Below are 24,194 nucleotides of genomic sequence, written 5' to 3'. Positions count from 1 at the left end.
GCAATTGTTGTTGCGCTGACAACCTTGATTGCCTTTAGAAAATTACTTGAAAATAATTTAAAAAAATCTATCTTCAATATGTGCCCATTTTTTTTAATTGACAACCTTAAGGTGCCTAAACTTGCTTAAGTTCCACCAAATTTTAAAAATTTAATAAAGAATAATAAATTTATTTTCACTAAAAAAGTTTGAAATGCGTTACTTGAAAGACTTCCAATAAACATTATATAAAAAGGGTTCCGGCTTGGGCTTTTATATTAAAATATTCCTTTGCAAGTAAATTTGAATTTTAATAACAATTTTAACGCGAAAAAACATTTTAACTTTTTACTATATATTTTCGGGGGAAAAAAGAAAATTAAATTGCTTAATTTTTGTATTTATTTATCCTTAGAATTAACCAAACTAAAAATATCGTGCTAGAGGTTTAATATTCCTGCATGAATGGTTGGGCGTGTCGAGTTGACGTTGCAATAAATTTGCGAGCAAATTAAAATCGTACCGTGCACGGTGAGGAGGACGACGGAGCTGAGCCCGGCGCCGACCCCGTTGGTGGCCTCGCACATGTACTGGCCCTGCTGATCCTGGAAGGCCTGCCTGATGAGCAGCGTGCCGTTCGGGAACAGCTGGATGCCTCGGCTGCGCAGCGTCAGGTCCTGGTACTCGATCGGCTGATGGCCTGCAAAGAATAGACAGACGCGCACACTCAATGCAAATCTTGACGAGCTCCCTGCAGCTTAACTAACTATTCATTGAGCCAACTGCTTTGCATTTCTATAAATATATAATTCAGTTCTCTCGTTAAAGAGGATCTGTGCTGGAAAATCATGAAAAATCCTTTTAAATAAAATGTTTTCTGTAAATTAGGAAAGAGCACTGAAAAGAGTTGCAAAAATTCCGCCTTTAAAAAAATGCAGTGGTAAAAATCGTTTTTTTATTTCAATTTTAAACAGTTTCTTGCAGGCAAAAGTTTGCACCTCAGTTTTCAATAATTTTCTAATTATTCGCTCCTGACCTCGACTCGAAAAATTGTCAGAGATAATTTTTGGAGAAATTGATGTAGAAAATGGCAATTTAAAAGAAAAAATCTGCACAGTAGAGGATATTTTGACCAATCCGACCGCAACTTTAAAAATTTCAAAGGGGAAAAATGGAATAATTAATTTCTTACGCAAGAAATTGGTGAAAATTTAGTGGTAAAAATCGGGTGGTAGGCAAATGCAGCCCTAAAAGAGCTAAAAAACATATTTACCTGCTTGCCGTTTAAATTGGCTCAAAATTTTCCATGCTAAATCAGAGGTAAGCATCGTCTCCTTTTTAAAAATCATGATTCCTTTCAACAGGATTGGAAATTTTCCGTATAATTCGCTCACCGTTGGATAGATCACGAGGATCAGGCGAAAAAAATTACTGACAAGCCGTAAAACCTTTTTAAAGAATTTGGCAAAATCAGAAATTTAATTTTTCCTCGTCCCTAGTTTTATATTTCATCATTGATAGAGTAAAACCATTGCTTAATCCAAAAACGACAATTATACTAAATTTTCGCCCTGCAAGATCCACTTTAACTACTGCTTCCCTGGTAAATTAATACAATTCAAACACACAAATTTGAAATGCAAAGTGCCTGAGCAGCAGAGCCGGCCTCTATACCTCGGCTGCTGATGAGGCTGCTTTCCTTGGCCATAAATCCACATACACACACTCTCGCGCACCCTGCTCCGGTCTGCCAGGGGGACCATAATTGAATATCTATCATCGCAGTGCGCGCGTGCATCGGCTTCCGAGTCATTTAGTGTCACTCTCGCGCTTGTTCGCTCGCTTGTTGTGCTGCAGCCAGCGTAACCGCACGGACCAGAGTGAAATCGAGCCCTGCGCTCAGCACCAGATAGGTTTCAAATTGCAATAACAGCGAAAGAGACACGAAACTCGGTGTAGAAATAACATGGCGAGGCGTGGTTGGAACAAATAAATACAAACCGCAAACCAAATGTCCACATCTTTTTCAGTCATTTTAATTGAACTATAGCAAAAGAATGTAATTGAAATAAATATATTAATTTTGTTGTTGAAATGCAGCCAACGAAATTGAAAATAATGACTCTGTGACTATTGAGGATAAAATTAAATTACACTTATTTAGATAAATTAAAACACACGCAGGCAAGATTTTTATTATTTGCAATTGTTTTTTTGCCGTAAAAATTTGATTTTAGCCAATGTATTTTTAGAGTTTTTGTAATGATGATATTGGCTATTCACGATTCATTTTAATTGAGCAGTTAAATATTAGTTTTGCGTCAGATGTTGAGCTAGCAAAATTTTCCGTTTAATTGCTCTAGCTTTCTCACCAAAAAGTGTTTCCAAATTTCTCGAACCATTATAAATATTAAAGTTAAAGTGTTATTAGGACAAAAAAATCACTCGTAGGTCAGATTTTAATATTAAATCAATTTAAAAATTTTTCCAAACTGAAAATATTGACAGTTGACGGGAAATTTATTTATTATTTTTTATTTATGTCTGATTTTTTGGTTGCCTAATTTGCAGTGAGATCATCTTTCGGTCACGGTCACGAGGCTGCGTTTTTTAATTAAGAATTTAATGATTCCCAAATACTGTGAAATACTCCAGTTGCATTAACCCTTAGTGTTCGAAGCCGCCAACAGATGGCGCCACCGTATACTTTATTAATAAATTTTATTTTAAGGCAATTGCGCTGCGATTTTAAACTCGATCCTGCTACTATGCATTCTTTATTTATTATTGTTTTCTTTTGATGTGCTGAAAACCAAAATCAGTCCAGCCATTCGCCGTAGAGACGTTGGAAAAGATTTAATATTTAAAAAAATAGTTTTCCCGATTCTAATGCAATTGGCTTAACCGATTTTGGTTTTCAGAACGTTCAAAGAATACATATTAAGTGAAATATGCACAAACGCAGGATTGAGTCTGCAATCGCAGCGCAAATTCCTTTAAAATTAAATTTATTACGGAAGCATACGGTGGTGCCATCTATTGGCGGCTTTGAACACACAATTTTTTACTGAAAATCAATTGAGTGTCTATTTTTATATTTCCAATTTTTTTCTGAGCTCTGAACCATCAAGAAACCATCAATTAAGCGCAAACCAGTTAATTAATTACACTTTTAAATATTCTAAATCGGCATAACATTAAAAGGTTGTCGATTTTCGCTTAACTTGGAAATCTGTCAAATGTCGTCTCACATAGAAATCGAGCTTAAATACATATTAAAATATATTTACTACCATTCAATGTATTTTCCTTTGAAACAAATTCCTTTTCAATATCAATAACCTCGTGCATTCCAGGTATATACGCAGTGCTAAATTTGAGCCGCCCTGTCAGTTCCAATTAAACCGCCCGATCCCATTTTGAGCGGGGATGAAAGGGGGGACGGCTATGGAACACGACCGCCAGTAGGAGATATTGAGAAAGCAGAGTGTGCGTGTGTAAACAGATCTCGGATCTATTGCCGCGAATTTGCTTTCGCAGGGTGCAAGAGGGAGGCTCTTTGTCGGGAGCAGCGCGCGTCTTCACCTCTCTCTATCTACTCTCTCGCCGCTAAATCGGTTGCGACAACAAAGCCGAACGGAATTAATCAAGAGGAGAGAGCAACAACAACAACAACACGGAGCAAGGCGTCAGGCAGGATTCGCAGAAGACGCCGAGGTTCTCTATTCTATTATAATATGCATACGACGCGTAATAGTGTTTATGAAATATGACATCAGACGAAAATGAAATATCGGGTTGACAGCGGCTGGCTGGCTGCACAGGCCTGCCTGCCTGCGGTGTGTGCATCTGATAGAGCTAATATAGGAACGAGTGAGTGTGCGGTGCGTCGTCGCTCCTTCACTCACTTGAACCCGCCCGCCCGCCCGCCAGCGACGCCACACGTTCCGTGAAAGATTATTAAATTTCGCCAGCAAGGGCACGGAACGAGCCGCGCGCTCCATCGCACTTTGCTTTGTTTCCTCTACCTTGGAAAATGATATGCGCACACGTGCTGATTGAAAATTTCGTTGAAAGGGAAATTATGCAACAGGTCTCGATAAATCGGCCAAATGGGGAAAACTGATAATGAAATAAGCTGACATCAATTTTACTGGGAAAAATTAATCAAATAAGACAAATAAATGGATTAATAAATTAATTGTTGAGTGTAGAAACAATTCATCTCTACAAATTGCATAATATGACAGTTTAAGTGGATTGATACATGGCAACGATTGAAAATTATTTGAATTGTTGGATGTCATAATTAAGCAGTTGATCGGTAAACAATTTTTTCCAATTAAAATAGGAACTTGCTACAGAAAAAATTAGAAATTGGCAAAATTTCCCCAAAATTCCCAGCGCTTGACCACATTTTCTTGGCAGATTTCGATTCCTCACTCGTCGAGATCTGTCCAACAGCGCATGCAACCTTTTAGGAAAACTCTTTGTTGTGAAATAAAATCAAATTTCAAGTAAGGAGACAATCCTCGCCATTTGAAAAGTATGCTAAATTTGCAACCACTTTTCTAAAAAATTTAAAGATCAATTTTGGCTTAAACTAAATCCTTTGGGATGAGTTCATGCATTGGCAACAAGGATTGACCAGGCTTTTGCAGCATCAAATCCTCTTTCATTTTCAAATTTTGCCAAAATCCTCGAAAATGTCACTTGATTTCGAGTTCTCTAATCAATTAATCCAACGGCGTGTGAATTATGAGGTAAAATAACCCTAATGACGAAATTAAATCATGAATTTTAAAGGATACTTACTTTCGAGAATTAATTTAGAGAGTTAATTCAAAAATAGAAATTTAAAAAATCAAAGATCGTCAAATTGACCTTCGTAAGTATTAGTAAATTCCTTTTTATCGAATCAATGATTTCTTATTAGACTTTCCGACCATTTATCTCTTGTAGATTTAATTTCAAGGAAGACACACATGAAACGTCAGGAGCATTAATAGTGATATCTTGGCTACTAGATTGTTGGTTCTTTGCCAGACTTTCAATTATTGTTGGCTATGGTATGTAATCTAAACATTCCAAACAAATGATCAAGAAGCGTGCATGCAAAGGAGAATGTTGGTTCCTGTTTCCACTTATTGAATATTTTAAAACTTTGCAGAGTTGGTCCTTATCAAGTTAAATTTAGAGCTGAACTTTGCTTTCACAGACTTTTAGCAACCAAAATTCCCTGATGAATTATAAAGCGGAAAACTTCTGTTGCTGTTGGAGCAGAATTGAAGATAAACTATTGATAAGTTTTAAAATATGCAGAGCACCTGTTTTTTATGTTCTAGTTCCTTACAATTAAGTTAAATCCCTACTAGAATTCATTTTAGAGATATAATACTTGTACTGAAAACCTTTTTGCTTCAGAAAACTCGTTATTATTACACTTTTGTACGTATTTCCCGGCCCGATAACTTTATCAGTTTCGCGGGCAGTCCGTGCCTGAAAGCAAAGCCGGGAAGGAGAACGCACATATTTGTTGCCGGCGCGTGTGGGAGCAAAGTAAGATGATCTCAACTGCTGGCAGGCGTGGATCGTTCCGCAAAGGAAAGGATCGGGACCCCGTGTGTGTGTGTGTGTTTGTGTGCACCAGGCCGAAGGAATTTGAGTAGCAGCAGCAGTGGTGCGGTGGTGGCTTTATGAATGTATTTATTCGGCCAACATAACGCACGGGCGAGCGAGTGCCCGGCCCGGCCGGATTTCAAACTCCGCCGGGGATTGGCGGCCAAGTTTTCCCTGCGCTGCCGATTGCTTCACTCTTGATGAGATTTTCTTTCCGGCCCACTGGCTCTGTTTTTCGTTTCTCTCCAGACAAGAAGCGAGTTCATCAAGCGACATGATTGATTTGAAAAGTAGTCTTGTCCGAACACAAGTTCCTTTTTGCTCTCTCTCGAGAAAACGAAAACGTTTATTTAATTGCCTGATTCAACTCTGAAATTTTTTGAGCATAAAGTACACGAAAATTAACTTGCTTCAAAGCAAAGAGAGGCGGGAAATAAGTTATTTGAGTTGAAAATTGACTTTAAAGTGGTTTTATACAGGGACACATTTGAAAATTAATTGAATTGTTGGATGCAATAAGTAGTTGAACAATAAACAATTTGTTTATTTTTTTTTTAATTTTCTCGAAAATTTAGAGCGCGTTATGACCACATTTTCTTGGCAGATTTCGATTCCTTTTGTCGAGATCTGTCCAACGGGGTACGAAACTTCTTGGGGAAACTCTTTGTCTTGAAATAAAATAGGATTTCGAGTAAGGAGACAATCCTGACCATTTGAAAAGCATGCTAGCTAACCTTGCAGCCACTTTTCTAAAAAATTTAAAGTGCGAATTAGGTAAATTTTGGCTTCAACTGAATCCTAAGGGGTGAGTTGGTCAACTGGCAACAAGAATTTTCCAGGATTTTGCAGCATCGATCCTCTTTGAATCTCTGTGATAAGGAGTGTTAGCTATTTGACTAAAATTAAATTGGATTTTAGGGCTAAAAAACCATCTTTAACGAAATTTTCGTTTACACCAATCGAATCATAAGGTTCAAATTAAGTTAGGTAACTAAGTTTTTCTACCGGAAGTTCGGCGTGACGTACGTGGAATAGATCCAATGTGTTTTTGGCGCCCAAGCAGTACAAATCTGTGTGCTTCTCTGATTGGTCGAGCCTGGCGCATGCGTTAAATCTAGGGAAAATGGCTGGCCATTCATCCGTCGCATAGACAGTCTGTGACGCATGCGCTGGGATCGACCAACCAGAGCGAAGTACAAAGGTTCGTACGGCTTAGGTGCCAAAAACAAATTGGACCTTACTTTACGCACGTCACGCTAAACTTCCGGTCGGAAAAGTCGGTTGGCTAACCTAATCCGAACCTTAGGAATCGATTGGTGTAAATGACAATTTCGGCAAAGACGGTCTTTAAACTGATATAACCCATTTTTATCTCATAGATTTTAATCATTACAGCTCCATTTATTATTCAATGTTAAAATTATATCTTTTTAGGTCAAAATTTTAGTTGGAAACATGTCTAAAAATGTATGGGTGGGAGTTTTGACAAGTTTTTTCAAAATTGCTCCGAAGTTAAAGATATAAGAATGATTTTATAGTAATTTAGCACATATCCTCTTTAAATTTCAATCTGATACCCATTTGTTTAATCCATTTTGTCACTATAAAATAAAAGATCCCAGTGACAAAAATGAATAATCGGTAATCTCAACCATTTCATTCAAGAGAAAGTTTCGGTTCGAAGCCGTATAGTGATTGATCACAAAGAGCAGGAGACGCAGAGTGGTGTAAGAAGTGTAAAAAAATGGATATAGATACTCACCGATGAGCTTCCTCCAGAGCACGGTGGGCGTGGGAAAGCCCTCGGCCTGGCAGTCGAACTGCACGGCGTTGTCGCGGGTCACGTTGCGATCTTTGGGCTCGCGGAGCCATCTCGGCGGCACTGCAAGCCCGAATGATTTATGAGCGACGCACAAAACTCCATTACAGCAGAGAGATGAGAAATTCGCATGGAAATGCATAAATAATGCTCTCGCTCGCAGCTTCATTACGCCGGCATGATTGATGGCGCGATCGATTCGAAAAATTCATTTCTTTTCTCTCGTTTGTGAAGAAGCCGCCGCGCCGTTCGTCTTTGTGTGTCAGTCTGTTTCTTTCTGCAACTGCAAGTATAACATTTTCTAGCTCGCTCCGAGAGGAACAAACATAAAAGGGGAACGGCAGCTGCCACGGGCGAGGCACAAATGCAGCGCAATGAGAGCAGCGGAAAATCTTGATTCGCGCCCCTGGCAGGTTTATGGCCCGCCAGAACCCTCTCAAGACGGGCCAGAACGTCTTCTTTTCGAAAAAATTGAATATATTTAATTTATCGGTAAAAAAAGTATTTAAATTAGTCTCAAAGTAAAAATTTGTTAACATAACATTTCTTGTTGTCCTGTTTGGTCATTTTCCAATATATTTTAAGATTAAATTCTATCAATCATATATTTCGACTTTTAAAATTAATTTTAAATTGCTGCAAACCAAAATAAAGCTCAATAAATCGCGCACAAACGACTGAAAGTTCGTTAGCGCTGCATCAATTTGGCCGATTGCTTGCCACGCCCACTTTTTTAACCTTTGCATTGTGGGGGCGATCAAGTTAGCAGGTCCGAGTGAAGTTAGCTCTAGTCAATCTGCCCCAATTTTTACAACCAACGCAAGGATGAAGCGGTAGTTAGACAAGAATTAACAGAAAATGTACAATCAACGGTGGCGCCACCTGTTGAAGAATTAAAATAATAATTATTAAGAACCAATGAATGTATATTTGCGTGACTGAAAATTAATAGCAGCATTTTTATAGCTTTTAAATAAGGTTCAAACACAAAAACTGAAATGGAATGGGTCCACAATATAATATTCTTTGTAGAATGATTGAAAAAATATGTAAACCATTTTATTTTAAATTCTGAAAAATATAGATTTTCGTGATAAATGGAGCGAAAATCGTTGCAAGGACGTGGAATATCGAAAATAATTGGCTTAAAATTACACAATAAAATTTTTATATATATTAATATATTTTCTCGGGAAGTAAATTCCTGATTTAAAACATTTTTAGAGGTAAAAAGACACGTTTAAACTCCCATTTCATCCTTTTAGGACTGCGAAGCCAGCAAATATTTGGTGTCTTTTCAAAGGAAAGGCTTCTTGTCAAGTTTGCAGAGTGTTGCGGACGTGCTGCTATCAAAACACGGCTGAAATGCGAGCGGAATTGCGTGGCGGCTCGGAAAAAAGTCAAGATGAAGGTTGTCGGAATGCACATTTGGATGAGACCCTTCAAAAAGAGCGCCCGGCCGGCTGGCGTAAACATTGGAGTGCAGCGGAGCGAGCATTTTCTATAAAATAGTAGCTGGAAAAAGTGGGAGCGGCAATATAAAGTAGAGAGCTCAGCGTTTTGCTGCAAAATATATCGCCTGCTCCACTGGGCGGAAAGGGTCGCTCTACATACGTATGTACGCGTGCAGAAAACACAGACGGAGCGGTCGGCTGATCAAATTTGACTTTTCCAGCGGTGCGCATCTTTCTTTCTTTCTTTCTTTTTTTTTTTGTTTCACGCAGCTGCCGTAATGAAGCTGTTTCGGCGCAAAAACACACACAAACAACACAAAGGGGAAAAGCTGTGCGAAAAATTGGAGTTATTGCTTGCTGGTGCTGCGGCTGAGTGAGAGAGAAAGAGGAAACAAAGCGTGGTGCGAGTGTGTGCGTGTGTGTGTGTGCTGAATAACTATACACACTGTGCTTTGGTGCAGGTGCGCAAGACACTCAAGAGCAGTGCCGCACATTAGTGGGGAGTCGAATTTGCCGTCCATTTCGCTGATTAAATACGGATGAGAGCAATTTGCGGCGCGAGTTTTTGCGAGCCTGGACTGCAAATTCGTCTGCAGAGACCACTCCACTCGCAATGGTCTTGCGAATATGGATTCAGGAAGCTTTTAAAGAGGCCCACAAGTGGAAAATTTTCTGCTGGTTAAATTAATGGTGAAAAAAAAAATCAAAATTTAAGGACAGATTCGTGTTTCAACCGTTAATTGAATTCGCGGGAAAATTGTTTGAAAAAATCAGAGAATAAATTTAAAAGAATGAGAGGAGAAAATAACGAATTTTTGAAAAGGTAGCAGCAGAATTTTTGTTTCTTAATTTAATATTTTTTTCTGCTTTGTGTTCGGCGCTGCCAACAGCCAGTTAATTTCTCCACGGAAGACAAAAGGACATTTTGTTGCTACAGCGACAGGAAATTTACTATTTCTGGACCTCTTTGAAAGCAATGGGATCCTATAACGAGTTGTGTTTTTTACACAGTGAAAGATGGCTGCCACCAGGGTTCTCATAATCAGCTGATATCTTTAAATATAATTAAATTTTAATATTAAATTTAATTAAAATGAAATACTGGTTCGTAGTAATACCATATGTTATTAAATTGGAAAAATGTAACATTAATAACCATTTTTAACGACAAGAAACCCTGGCAGCGGCCATATTTGCTCAACTCATGATTTTGAACACCAGTGCAGGCATTGACAACCCTAAACAATATTAATCAAGTGCGACAAATATTCAAAATGCGGTGCAGTGCGATCCAGGTGCCGTCGGAAGGTGTCGACTGACCGCTGACGACCAGGTTGGACGTCTGTCTGGCCTCCTTGGCCTGGTTGCTGGCGACGCAGGTGTAGTTGCCGCTGTGCTGCAGCCCAACAACCGGGATGATCAGCGTGCTGGAATACTCGTCCTGGTTAATGTGGATGCCCAGCTCGAAGGGCAGCGGCAGCTCGTCCTTGAGCCACGTCAGGTTCAGTGGCGGGTCACCTTGCTGGATGACGCACTGCACCTGCGTCCGCACACCTTCGATCAGCTCGCCGAACGTGAATGGGCCTATCCTTGGAGGCACTGAAACATTTCGCCGCCCACGCTGTCAATAGTGAGCTAGAATTTTCTGGTAATGAGCTCGTTTTCTTTGTAATGATGACAACGCCAACGTCCGCAACCTCCTGGTGAGCAATCTGATTGGAGGGTTGAGAAATTAAAATATAAAATAAATTTTGATGGAAACAGTTTTCATTCGGATATTACCAATATTATTGAAATCACCAACAAGTGGTAAAAAACCCTGATTTTTACCAAGCCACCCTGAAACTGTGACAACAACAATGACATTTGACCAATGAACAAGAGCTTTGATGCAGCGAATGAACCAAGAGCCCAAATTTTTTACCAATATACCTGAAAACGATTCAGTGCATCTTGAAAAACAAACCCATTGACCCTGAAATTTGACCAATCGACCAGAGTATGAAGAATTTACCAACAAATTTCAGGTATATTTACTAGGAATTTGGTCTAATTGCTCTTAAACAAGATTTCTTGACCCTGAAATCATACCTCTAGACCCTGATTTTGTTTTTATCAATGTTGAATCAGGATTTGTTGACCCTGATTCTGGATTTATACATTTATAAAATCAGTTGACCCTGAAATCTGACCAATTAACCCTGAATTTTGACCAATCGGTCATTTTAACGTGTCAAAAAGACCAGATTTACCCTAATAACGATTTCATTTTCCTGAAACTGAACCAATAAATCCCTGAAATTATACCAATGATACCTTAAAATTTACCAATCATTTAAAACTCAATCATTATAAGACAAAAATCCAGAAAAATGGTTCCAAATAGATTCAAGTGGTCTTGAAACCAAACAGAAATTTGACCAATCACCCTGAGACTTGACCAATAGTTTAGAAAATAAAACCCTCCAGAAGATTGCTCACCGCTTTCTCCTGCATAAAGGAAAAGACTAAGATTAGTTCAAATATTAAATAATTTCTCAAGACAATGACAAAGTTTCAAAATCAGGTTATTTCTCAAGAACTCCGTGTGCGTGTTACCGTTGACGAGCAGCTGCGACGAGTGTCTGACCTCTGCGGCGCTGTTGCTGGCGACGCAGGTGTAGTTTCCTGCGTGCTCAGGGCCAAGCAGGTCAAACGACAACGAGCTGGTGAACGAGCTCATCTGGCTGACGACGACCCCGGAAGGGGTGGCACCGATAGCGGCGCCGATTTCGATGCCGTCGTGCTGCCACCTGATCTCCAGCGGCAGGTCGCCCTTGGTGACGAAGCACTGCACGCCAGCGCGGTCGCCGACGTGCAGGTCCCGCACGAACTCGAACGGCGCGATTTTCGGTGGCACTGAAACACAACTCGTCACACAAATCCGTCCGTAAAGACCCGCCGGCGAATTAAGCCGCCTTCTTTGTCGGAAGAGCGGCTTGAGAAAAGGAGATTAGATGAGAATAAAGAGCCGGCTGAGGATAATTTTTTTCTTCTCAGAAGAGGAGATGAGTGAAATCCTACTGGGATTTTTGGAGGAAATTGTTTGTATTAATATATTAAATGAGTGTGACAAATTTTTGATACATACAATTACCACCAGGGGCCGGATTTACGTGACGCGCAGACATGGCGTCCGGTAGAGTACGGCGGGAAAGTTTCAAACGTATAATTAAATCGGCTTGGGAAATTTATTTTTCATGAAAATACGTTCAGCACAATGAATATTTTTGTAGTTATTTCTTTTATAACAGCTGATTAGCCCGGTAATTGGCGAATCAACCATTAGATGGCACATCAGACTCGTGGAAATGTAACAAAATTCGCGGGAATGAATTTATTAGGTCGGCACGCCTCTTTTTTGACGCTTCTGATTGGCCGCTGGACTGTCTCCTGATTCGCCTCCATTATTTCGACGCCATATTGAATTCTGACCGGCGGGAACCAACACAGATCGCAACCCGGCCCCCAGTGATTTTTATTTAATTATTTTCGTTGTGTCTCCCAATTTTTTTGGAATAAGTAAATTAAATATATGTATAAATTACAAATTTCCTCCAAGCTGTGGACAGGTAGAAATAGAAGAAATACAAGGGTTATTCGACGGTAATCCTCTTGCAGGCGCTATAATCGTGCTCGGGCACAGCGGCGCACGTTATGTTAGGTTATTATTTTCCCTGGAGAGTGATGGATTATGAGTGGAGGAGTGCGTGGCAGCCGCAAGCACGTAGATCGATCATACACAGTTTGGATGTGAGTAGTGTGAGTGCAGTAAACACAGGGCCTCGTCGCTCCTCCGCCTTGGACCCGCCGGTCATCATGCGCTAAATGAAAGCACGGGCCGCCCCAGATAGAGTAAAGCGAAAAGAAGGGACTCCCGCGTTGGCCCGAAAGTTTAATGCCAATGCTGGTTGTCTGTTTAGAGTTTGTTTAATACAAAATAATTTTATTTGAAAATAGTGAGGCAAATTATTTAATTTTTAATTTTACTGCAGATAAAAATTGAAATGTTATTCATTATTTAAATGAATTTTTTTAAATGTTTTTTTAATAGAGTAAAAAGATTATTCACTTAGAAGAAAATTAAAAGATTTTTTATATTTTTAAACTTTACCAACAAGCATTGAAATTAATAGTAATCTTAAAAAGAGATATTTTGAATATTTTCCACTACTGTGACATTGTATTGCTTTTAAAAATTGCGGCTCATTAATTGCCACTAATATTTGAATGTTATAATAAGAGTACGTTTTATATTTTATAATATAAAATCGAGATATCCGTTGAGAGAAACAATTATTGAGCATGCAAATTACAAAATCGAATAAATTTTTCCAATTTTTGAAATTTGTAGCAGTCAAAAATAACAAAACAGAGAGTTCATCATTGACTGTTGCATAAATTTTGCAAACTCTGCGGCACCGAGCATTGGCAATTGGCAGTTCGAGACGGCGCCCCAATGCGTCTTTAATGGCCGTCGGCGCAAATGGAAAGGTGGCGGAGCGAAAAACAACAGCGCCGGAAGAGGACGGGCGATCAATCAGAGCTTGGCGAAAATCAATCGGCCCTCGTGGCCCATTCAATTAGGCCCTGTGTTTCTGCAGCAGCAGCAGTGCGGTGGTGTCTGCCAAATGCACGCCGCGCGCCGACGAGAAGAAATGGCGCGTGCCGAGTTAGTTATCCTGCCTTTAATTTACCGCCGCCCGTTTTTTCAGCCATTCTCTCCGCGGGGTAATTGATGACGTTTATAAAGACAGAGTGGTCGTTTCTTGCAAAAGCAGCTGCTGCCCGACGCACGGCCGAACAAGTGGCGCGAGAACTGCGAGTACAGACTGGCCGAACGGACCTTGCAAATCAAAAGCGCCAGGGGCAGTGTAGGCAATTTGCCGAGCACTCCCGACAGACGCGTTGCATACCCCCGACTGCGATTACAATATTATTATATTTCAAGTGGTCACAAGATAAAATACTTATTTTGTATGTTAAAAAATCTACTTTTTCAAGTTAGAAACCAAAATTATTATTTTTTTAAATGAAAATTGTAGCCATTTTAGTCTAATTTAAATTTTATTTTATTTTTCATGAATAATTTTTTATAAGTGAAAGATGAAAAAGATGTAAATAAATAATAGAGATTCTTTCCACTCTGAAGTGCTTTAAATTTTCTAATTTGATAAAACAAATTTTTTTCTGAACTTCTTAGCGTCTTGAGGCCATAAAATCATCAAAAATAATTGAATTTTAGGACTTCAATTTTAACTTTAAACCCGTATTTTACAATAAAATCTCTTAAAACGAATAAATATCATTCTAAACTGGCGAAAAAATCCGTACAAAAAGTGCAAATTTCTGAAATTTGTGAAACAAATAATCCTTAAAATGAAAATTTTCAAAATCAAATTCTATATTATATTATTTTCAATGATTATTTGGTTAGAAGAAAAAAAATCGCATGATTAAATCAGAAAATTTATAGCAGTTACCATTTGCGATATATCTTGAGAAAGGAAAAACCTCAATTCATGCAACAGTTGCATAAGTCCTTACAATTATTAGTGTTCGAAGCCGCCAACAGATGGCGTCTCAGTATGCTTTCGTAATTAAATTAATTTTAAGGCACTTCTGCTGCCATTTCAGACTCAATTCTGCTTCTGTGTATTTTTCACTTAATATTATTTCTTTTGACGTCCTAAAATCAAAAATCGGTTGAGCCAATTGCCGTAGAATCGAGAAATACTATTTTATGAAATATAAAATCATTTCCAACGTTTCTACGGCGAACGGCTCGATTAATTTTGGCTTTTAGCACGTCAAAAGAACACATATTAAGTAGTGAAGATCACACAGTAGCTGGATTGAGTCTGAAATCGCAGCGAAAGTGCATTAAAATTAAATTTATTACCAAAGTATACGGTGGCGCCATCTGTTGGCTGCTTTTAACACTAAGGGCTTATACAAGTGGTGAATTTTTTTCAATTTTTGGTTCAATGATTAGTTGAGAGCTATTCTGGCTTTTGATATGTTCCCCGACAAAATGGCGATTCAAGAGCCGCTTCATTAGAGGACACAAAGACGTGACGAGAAGAGACAAGAAGCTTCCGGGCGGTCAGAATTTCCTGATTCGCAGCGAGCCAAGACTAACAATAAGAGGAATTCCACTTCTAGAAGTTTGTCTGTTGACACCGGCGCCTATTGATCCGAAACAAGCTCTGCAGCCGCACCTTTGGCGGGCGGTTGCAAATTAAATTGCGAGTAGCCGAGACAAAAGACGCGAGAGGCCGTGCATCACGTGTAATGGCCACTTTATTATCAGCACACCGCAGCTGCAGGCCTGCAGGCGCAGTTGCCAACCGACGAGACCGCAAACTGCACACTCACCATCTCATAATTCGCGGCTAATCTCTGCAATTGCCGCGACAAGGACCGGAGGCGACCGTTGCTGCACACTCGATGCAAACCAAAGTTTAGTCGTTTGTGCACACTGCACTAAATATATTCTAGATCTGCTATTTGCGATGCGACGCCCACAAGGTCTGTTGGAAATTGGCTCTTATTTGCAACGTGGCAAAAATTTAAAACCTTACTGTCGAATGGGTAGTATACTATAGAATCGGAATTCCTAGATTTTTTAATTGTAAATCCACTCCTGTGAAGAACACCAAATTTAAATTACATAAATAAGCTCTAGAATCAAATTGTAGTAATTTTGTGCATAATTTTTCAAAGGACACGCCCCATTTACAGAAGCTACTACACGCGAGGAAACGAGAAGACCGAGCAGAATTATTTCTAAGCTAAACTAAACTGCATCGTGGGCATTTTTTATTAATTTTTTTATTCTACAAATTAAATAAAATACACATCAAGTATTAAAAAATGTGTTCTTAAAATCATTTTGTTCTTATGTTATTTATTAGAATATTAAGAATTAAATACACAAATATTAAAAATACATTATTAATTATAAATTGGGTTGTTTAAAATGTAAATATTTAATTTTTGTATAACAAATATAAAATTATTAAATATTTAGTTTTTAAAATATTTGTTTTAAATAATTTAAATATACATTTTCGTATGCTGCTAATTATTTTAAATTGGTTTGCATTAGCTTGTTTTCTATTTTCATGATTAAAACGTAGAAATTGACCAAAATACTATTGGCTGAAATGATGGTATAAGTGGACCAATAAATAAGTAATGTTCTCTTTGCGCAGTCTGCAAATAATTTTATCCCTTAATATTTCTCAAAAGCAAATTAAGAGTGACGAAATCCTCAATTAAAACAATAATCTGTTATTTTAACTGTAACTCATGGTGCCGCAAAATTTTAATATTGAAAAAATTATCATAAATAAACTGTCATTAGCTTAATCTTCGCTATAAACTCCTGAAAACACCCTTAACAAGCCATTAAAGTAATAAGAAATTTGATTCTAGAGCTAAATCTGGCATAGAAAAATGGCTTAAATTCATAAGTCAAGCCAAACATAAACAAAATTTTTAAAAATTTCAATTTTCTACAATTTAATAGAAAAATCCATAATTTCTAACAAAGTTCCAGGAGGCTCCTTTCCGCTTGCTGCGAATATCCTATCAAAATGATATACACGGCATTGACTGCCTGCGTAATAAAAACGGACAGGATGAGCAGCAAGGAAGCAAATCCCCGGCGGCGGGCGAGCCGAGAGAAACGAAGAAATAAGAGCCAATTTCGCAAAACGGACCGGGGCAGGCCATGAATTTTCGTTTGCGACGCGAAATTCACTCCGGCGCGTCTGCATCTCTGCAATATAGAGGGTCGGTGCCGGGGATAATTCGGGGCCAAACTCACTCACCGATGACGCTGAGGGACACGGACTGCGAGTCCGCCAGCCCCTGCTTGTTGGTCACCGTGCACGTGTAGAGGCCGTGGTCGCTCGTCCGCTGCACGTTCTCGATCAGCAGCGTGCCGTTCGGGAACACGTGTTGCCGCCGGTTCATCGGCAGCTTCCTCTCGCCTGATGAACAAAGATGCACGCAAAAATTCATTAAATGATCAGACACAAGAATGAAATTCGTCTTAATATTCTGAATAAAAAGAAATAAGATAAAAGAACATCATTTTTAACAGCGGGGTCCAGATTTGTGTGACGCGCAGACATGGCGTCTGGTGGAGTATGGCGCGAAAAGCGGTCACGTGAAAATGCGGGAAAAGAAGCAAGTTTTCGTCAATATTGTGGCATAATTTGCATTACTTGTACTAATTGTGTCTTTTGGATCGTAAAAACAAACTCTTGACACTCGTGCGGCAATCCAAAGAGAGCTTTTTGTTTCCCACATCTAGACACCATCTTGGATCTGCGCAGTGCGAACCAATTTAATCACACATCTGGCCCCCGCTGGCTTCCAGGGAATCGAAAATTTCAGCGTCATTTTAATCGGAACCGAAATAGTCCTTTTTGAAGGAACCGTCGTAGAACCAAACAGTCCCACGATGAAACTGAAATTTGGTTCTTTTCGACGGACCGTTCGGTTCAGCAAACGGTCCATAAAGGGGACCAAACGGTTCTAAACCTCGCGTCGCCCGCTTCTAACGCCAAGCTGGGAACCGAATTCGCTTCCGAACCCAATATTTCGCTTCCAATCAGGTTCTCTGGCAATTTTGAAACCGTTTAGGTTCCTTGGAACCGACTGGGCGCTGTTTTTTCAGCTCTTTAAATGGTTGCAGCGTTAAAATGAGCACCAATCGACTTAAAAAAATTAAAAAATAAATAAAATCTTAAAATTAAATTTATTTTCGATCATTACTTTTAATTAAATTATAAAAATCAAATTACAATTTTAGAGGGATTGATTCAGGGCCATGAAATGATTTGAACTGTTGGCGTTTATGTGTATACTAATTATTATTTGAAACACTTAAATCTTTTTGTTTGGTAAAAAGAGGGTCTTCTAAAGTGAAATGTAAATTTTCACTTCATATTCCTGCAGTTTATTTACAAATATTGTTTTGTAATTAAATTCAACCACTATAAATTTAACTCTCTGAAATTAAAAGAAAAATAGGAATATTCCTAGGCATTTTGGAGTCCAGAATTAGCTTCAGACTCTATGTAATAAATTTTTGCTGCTGATAAGGTGAACTCCAAGAGAGAAAGGAGACAGTTTTAGAATTTAGGAGAACCCTTTCGCCCCCGATCAATAGTGATGCATGACGTAAAAAGGTCGATTTGAGAAAGCCATTTGGACGCGAAGGCAGAGATGACAAACGTGCGATCCAAATCTGCAGGGCCGGAATGCGTTCGTTCACTCTGGATGAGTTATCAGCACGACCCTTTCGCTAAGATTGATGCGACTGATCGATTTGCACGCCGGAGAACGCACGAATTGAGTTTTGCCTGGTGCCAAGTAGAGGCAAGGGAGAAGCTACGGCTCCTCATTTCCCTCCGGCTGACCTTGGAATGTTCGAAATATCCATCGGCTTGGGAGATCGAAACTCTTTGGCAGAATTTTTACGTTTTCCGCCGTCCTCTTAAAATAAATCCTGGTCACAGTCAGATTTTTATTTTGTGCTTGTAATGCTCTTAAAAAATACAGAGCAAAATATTAAAAAATAAAAAAAAGATTAAAGCACCTCTTAAGCCCTTCGGTTTTAGGGGAGGTAAATATACGAGTAAAATGGTTTACAATTATGAGAGTTAGAACCCGAGATTTTGAGGTGCAAAAATTTAAAAAAAATTGACAGGGAATCATAAAATTATTAATAAAATGTTAAAGTATTTTCTAAATTAAGAAAAAATATCACAATTTCACATAAAATGAGAATTATTGGACCTCAAATTTTGTGTCCAATCGAGCGAGAGAAATTTGAAGCATGTTTTTTGACTTTTTAAATAAGAATATAATTTTCCCCAAAATTTCCAGCAAAACGATTAAGTTTTGACCGTCCATGGCTTTTGTTTTCAACTGGTTATTTTATTATAACTGTTTGATTAAAAAAATACTGCAAAAAAGTCCTCTAATTAACGTCAAAATGTAATTAATTACTCCGCAATTAAAAAGCACTGAGCAATTTATACATTTTGAGCGGCAGCACGTGCGAGGGTCGTTATTAAAAATTATTGTCCCTTTGCTTCTCTCTCTCACTCTCTGCTCTGGTTAACGACTTTTTTGTGAGCCGGATGGGGGTGCGGGAAGGGGTGCAGCCATGACCTACCTTTCTCCCACGTTATTGTATCAATGGGGTAGCCGGCCACGGGACAGGTGATAAATAACGGCTCGCCGGCCACGGCTGACACGTCGGGCATCCTGCGTATTGACGGCCGTCCTGCGAACAAACGCAACACACTCACATAGTGAAAGATGGTTTTAATTAAAACGCACGCACGCACGCATGACGCGCTCGCTGCCGGGGAATCCGCAGCAGCTGCCATTGTTGCCCGAACGGAAATTTATCTCGCGCCCGATTGAAAAATTGAGAGTTATTCATCTTTTTCATTGCGCTTGGAACGTGTATTGATTAAATAAAATGTCAACGAAAATTAACACACTTTATAGTAGAATTTGATCTGTATATTGATCTTACAGTTGTTAGAAATTAAATAAATCCAACGCTTAGAAACAAACTAAGTTAGAATTTGTTTATTTATGTTATACACAAATTAAAGAGTGTGGATATCACATTTTAATAAGAACATTTTTTATTTTAGACAAATTAATTTAAAAATAGAAACATAAATATGATTTTATTAAATTTTTTACCTTAAAATTATTTTAAAACTAAATTACCTTTAACAATAAAATTTTGTAAATAGGAATCAATTATTTTTTATTGGTAAATGTAACATTATTTTGCATAAATTTTAAATCAATGTTTTACCATCATCATAACGTACAGAAAAAAAAGTTGTGTCCCAGAGACTTGCAGTATCCCTGCGTTTTGGACGCATCAGAAATAATTCAATAACATTATGTTCTGTAGGTTTTTACTTTCAGTCACCAAATCCTTGATCTTTTTTTAATTTCTAAGGCTGCAAGTGAAATTTAAATGTTTTTTAAGACTTTTTTAAAATAAAAGAGGTTTTATCGTTTTTTTTAGGCATCCTTCAAACCCAATTCACACGTTTCTACATTTAAATGTCATCATTTTTGTTATGAAAATCTCGTTCCTGTCAAAATACAGGTATTTGCCGTTTTCTTTGGAATATCATCAAAATATAAAAATGGGGTATATTTAGATTTCCTCCTAAATTCACAATTTTATGGGAGTCGAAACAGGAATGTAGAGGGGGTGGGAAATTTAAATAAGTAGAGGATCAAATATTGTTTGTGTTTTAAACGTAAACACTCGAAACATCGACGTGAGAAAGTTGAATTTCTGCCTTGTTTGGTGTTTTCTAGTGTTTTGGGGGTTGTTAAAGGGGTTTTTGAATGAGACATGACCGGAGTAAGACCAACCCCCAACTATTTTGGCATTATATAATTTAAATGGTTCTTCCTTTGGATTAAAATGCTCAACATTACATGGTTTGTACTCATTTGATGATCCTGCAACACAAAGTAGCAGCTCAGAAAAAAAATTACTACTTGATTTTATTTATTTAATAGTTAAAGAGGATTAATAATGCAAAAACCTGGAAAATGCTTGTTGCCAATGCATGAACTCATCGATTAGGATTCAGTTGACTTAAGAAACAATGTAAGTTTTTTTTAAAGTGTGGCTGCAAAGTTAAGAGAGTGCTGTTAAGAGGTGAGGACTGTCTCCCTAATTGAAATCTTGTTTTATTTCACAACAAAGAGTTTCTTCAAAAGGTTCCATGCGCTGTTGGACAGATCTGGACGAGAGGAATCGAAATCTTCCAAGAAAATGTGGTCAAGCGCTGGAAATTTGGGAGAAAATTTGAAAAAAATGGGATTTTTACTGTAACAAGAGCCTTTTTTTACTCTTGCAAATTGTAGAACACATTTTTTATTGATTGACTGCTTATTCCATCCAACAATTCAAATAGTTTTCAATTGTTCCCTTCACTTTAATTTCCTGTTAAAATTAGACCAAAAAGCTTGATTGTCCTCACTCAGGTAAGAGAGCAGCAAAAAATGGCTCCACAGCTTGATTAGTCCGGCGAACTTATTTGGCGGTGCACTCATGTGTGGTGGTCTCGTCTGCTCCTTGTCGCCGCTAAAGAGGCTTTCCCCTCGGAGGCAGCCACCCACCCACCCACCCACCGACCAGCCACGCCGCCGTTTGTCTAAACGCCCACACACACACACACGAGAACTCTTGAGCACGGTGCTCGGTCGCTAATGTGGGCCGGCGGGCGCGCAAATTGCTCTCGGCCTCTCTCTCTCTCTCTCTCTCTCTCTGGCTGCAGAGAGAGAGAGCGACCACTTAAATACCGGCCACCCTCGCCGCGCGCGCCGGCCTCTTATTGTCCCAGCCGACGCACACACGAGAGCAAGCCCATTATGCGCACCGGCAAACACCAAAGCTCCCAATTGTGAGAGCTTGTTTGCTCGCGAATTACCTCGGCGCAAAGGTGCAAGCGACAGTTGTTGCGAACCTATGTACACGCGTGTGTTTGTTTCCTCAAGCGCCCCCGCAATGGAAATTCGCTTGTTTGCTCTCATCGTTTTTTTGCCCCTCAGGCAGGGTGGCATTCGTCTACAACTAATTGAATTAACCCGAATTTACCGCCTAATTTTAAGTTAATTTAGTGGAAAGAGGTGAAGGGAGCCCAAGGGAGAATATTTCTTCATATAGAGATTCGTTTGTAACAATATTTAGAACTGCAGGGTTGCAAAATACCAGTGCAGTGGTAAAAAGCGTTTTTTCAATTTTAACCAGTTTCTTGCAAGCAATGTTTGCATTTGTACCTCAGTTTTCAATAATTTTCTAATTATTAACTCGCAATCTCGATTTGAAAAATTGTCAGAGAGAAATTTTTTGAGAAATTGAGAAAGAAAATGGCAAATTAAAAGAAAAAATCTGCACAGCAGAGGAAACTTTGGCCACTCCAACTGCAAATTTTATATTTTCACATGGGAAAAATGTAATAATACATTTCTTGCGCAAGAAATTGCGGTAAAAATTGAATGGTACAAACCATTAAATATCAGTGGTGGAAAAACCGTGTGTTAAGCAAATCAACCCTGTTTAAAACACTTAAAAATAGAAATTTTCTAGAGAGAAACAAATTGAAAAGAATATTGTCCTCGTGTTTGTTCTGGTCTGCAGCTGTTTTGGCCCATTTGGAAGCCAAAACACAGAGAGTTACTTCAAATTTCTCTATCCTGTTTTGAATAAAGTTATAATTTGACAAGCTTTCGCAGTCATTGAATAAATTTGTCGAAAACTTTGGTCAAGAAGGATAATTATTATTGCCACCAGTTCGTGAGGCAAATATTAACTTGTATGAGATGAAGTTGTAAATTGTTCCCCGAGCCCACCAATTTTTATATTTTTTGGAGAAGGAGCTTTTCAATTCACTCTCTCGCGCCCTTGGAAGTTTGAATTTCTGGCAAAGTCACAAAACAAATTCTGGCTCCAATTCTGATTATTCACGCGTCGTTTGCTTTTAGGGAGTTTTTGTTACAGCAGATGCAATCTATGTTCATGGTCTTTAGTGTTTGAAGCCGCTATTAGATGGCGCCAGCGATTACTATTATTTTTATTGCACTTCTACTACGATTTAAAACTTAAACCTGCTCTTAAAATGGTATTTGTGATTTTGGAAACACCAAAGGAAATAGTTTAAATGCATTGGGTCTTAAATCGCAACGGAAGTGCTTTAAAATTGGTTGTATACGGTGGTGTCATCGGGTGGCAGCTTCAAACCCTAAAGCACTTCAGCAATTGTGAATTGAAATAAATCTGTTGGAATTTTTGAGGCTTCTGTTGAATTTTTGTACCGAATTTACTCAAAGTTTAACATAAAAACAATTGTATTGGCAACAGCGGGAACCAGATTCGTGCGACTCGCAGATATGGCGACCGGTGGAGTATGGCGCGAAAAAACATTCACGTGAAAATGCGCGAAAGGAAGCAAGTTTTGGTCAATAGTGTGACATAATTTGCATTACTTGAACTGTAATTGTGTCTTTTGGATCGTAAAAACAAACTCTTGACACTCGTACGCGAATCCAAAGAGAGCTTTTCGTTTCCCACATTCAGACGCCATCTCGGATCTGCGCAGTGCGAACCAATTTTATCGAACATCTGGACCCAGCTGATTGGCAATAATCAAAATTACACACAGTAATGAGAGTGTGCAACTGTGCATCTGTTGTAACAAAAATAAATCTTAATCAAATAAAATAGACATCCTGTTAACAATCAGTGTTAGAACTTAGAACCTGAATAATTTTTGAGTTGCCTTAAGTTTAAACTTTAAATTAAGTTTGTGCAAAAAAGTGCAAATCGATGGGATCGACAAGCAACTCAAAAAATTGTAAATGTATTTCATGCTTAAAATAATTTTTGTTTATATGTTTATTTAAACTATTTAACAACGATCCAATTATTTTTAAGGTTTTACTTAAGATAAATTTTTTTTATAAAATTATTACAATAAATTTTATTTTTTATTGTTTTTATTAAATTTTATTTAACTATTAATTACAGTTACGTGATTAGCATGAAGTATTTTGAGAAAATAGCACTCAATAAGATTCGATTTTTTTTAATTATAGCAGCTATTGGGTCATGTTTGTTTAAAAAACAAATTGTTTATACGAATCCAAATGTTTGATTAGGTTCAGTCAAGAGTGGTTTTTATTTTTATATATAGACAAATTTTCAAATCATCTGAGAACAAAATATAATAGTCCTGGCAAATCATCATTTCGAAAAAGTCATTAAATCTAAAATTTCGCAGTTGCAGGTATCAAAAGCGCCGGAAATCCTGCTCGTCGGTCACCGTCATCACGCATGACAATGAAACTTGAAATAATTACATTCCCGCAAGTATCAAAATCACGTATCAACACAACAGATTCACGTACCTATCATTGATTAATTACAAAACGACACAATGGCGAGCGTCCAATTAGCCATTTTGCCACCGCGGAATAAATGACGGCCCAATTAGTCGCGGTCCGTCGATTCACGTTTTTTTCTTTTATTTTGTCTGCTTTCATGCCGGCGGAAACAAAAGGGAACAACAAGGACGGGAGCGAGCCAGATAATAACACAACATCTGCGACACGCGCTCCTTTCTCTGCCCGCCCGCCTGCGCTTCATAAACAGCAGCAGCAGCAGCAGCAGAGCTCTTTTATTGTTGCGGCCATAAAAGGCGGATGAGAAG

The 24,194-nt window shown here is 38.5% G+C and overlaps 1 protein-coding gene across 3 annotated transcripts in view; it reads right to left on the bottom strand.

Annotated features, from left to right (window-relative positions):
* Positions 1 to 24,194, bottom strand: part of LOC135935640 (cell adhesion molecule Dscam2-like) — a 148,239-nt gene that overhangs the window by 12,860 nt on the left and 111,185 nt on the right. For 2 of the 3 annotated variants that reach the window (XM_065478119.1, XM_065478122.1), the window contains exons 10-14: positions 19,109 to 19,219; positions 16,749 to 16,910; positions 11,470 to 11,769; positions 7,361 to 7,480; positions 503 to 679 (exon numbers count right to left, since the gene is read on the bottom strand). In XM_065478119.1, coding sequence (XP_065334191.1) covers positions 503 to 679; positions 7,361 to 7,480; positions 11,470 to 11,769; positions 16,749 to 16,910; positions 19,109 to 19,219 — 870 coding nt within the window. Of the gene's footprint in view, positions 1 to 502; positions 680 to 7,360; positions 7,481 to 10,191; positions 10,471 to 11,469; positions 11,770 to 16,748; positions 16,911 to 19,108; positions 19,220 to 24,194 lie in introns of all 3 variants that reach the window. The other variant, XM_065478121.1, reaches the window with a different exon arrangement.

Source organism: Cloeon dipterum, chromosome 2, assembly GCF_949628265.1.
Source record: "Cloeon dipterum chromosome 2, ieCloDipt1.1, whole genome shotgun sequence".
NCBI lineage: Eukaryota > Metazoa > Arthropoda > Insecta > Ephemeroptera > Baetidae > Cloeon > Cloeon dipterum.
The sequence above is the reverse complement of the archived record's forward strand: the minus strand, read 5'-3'. Positions and strand labels throughout refer to the sequence as shown.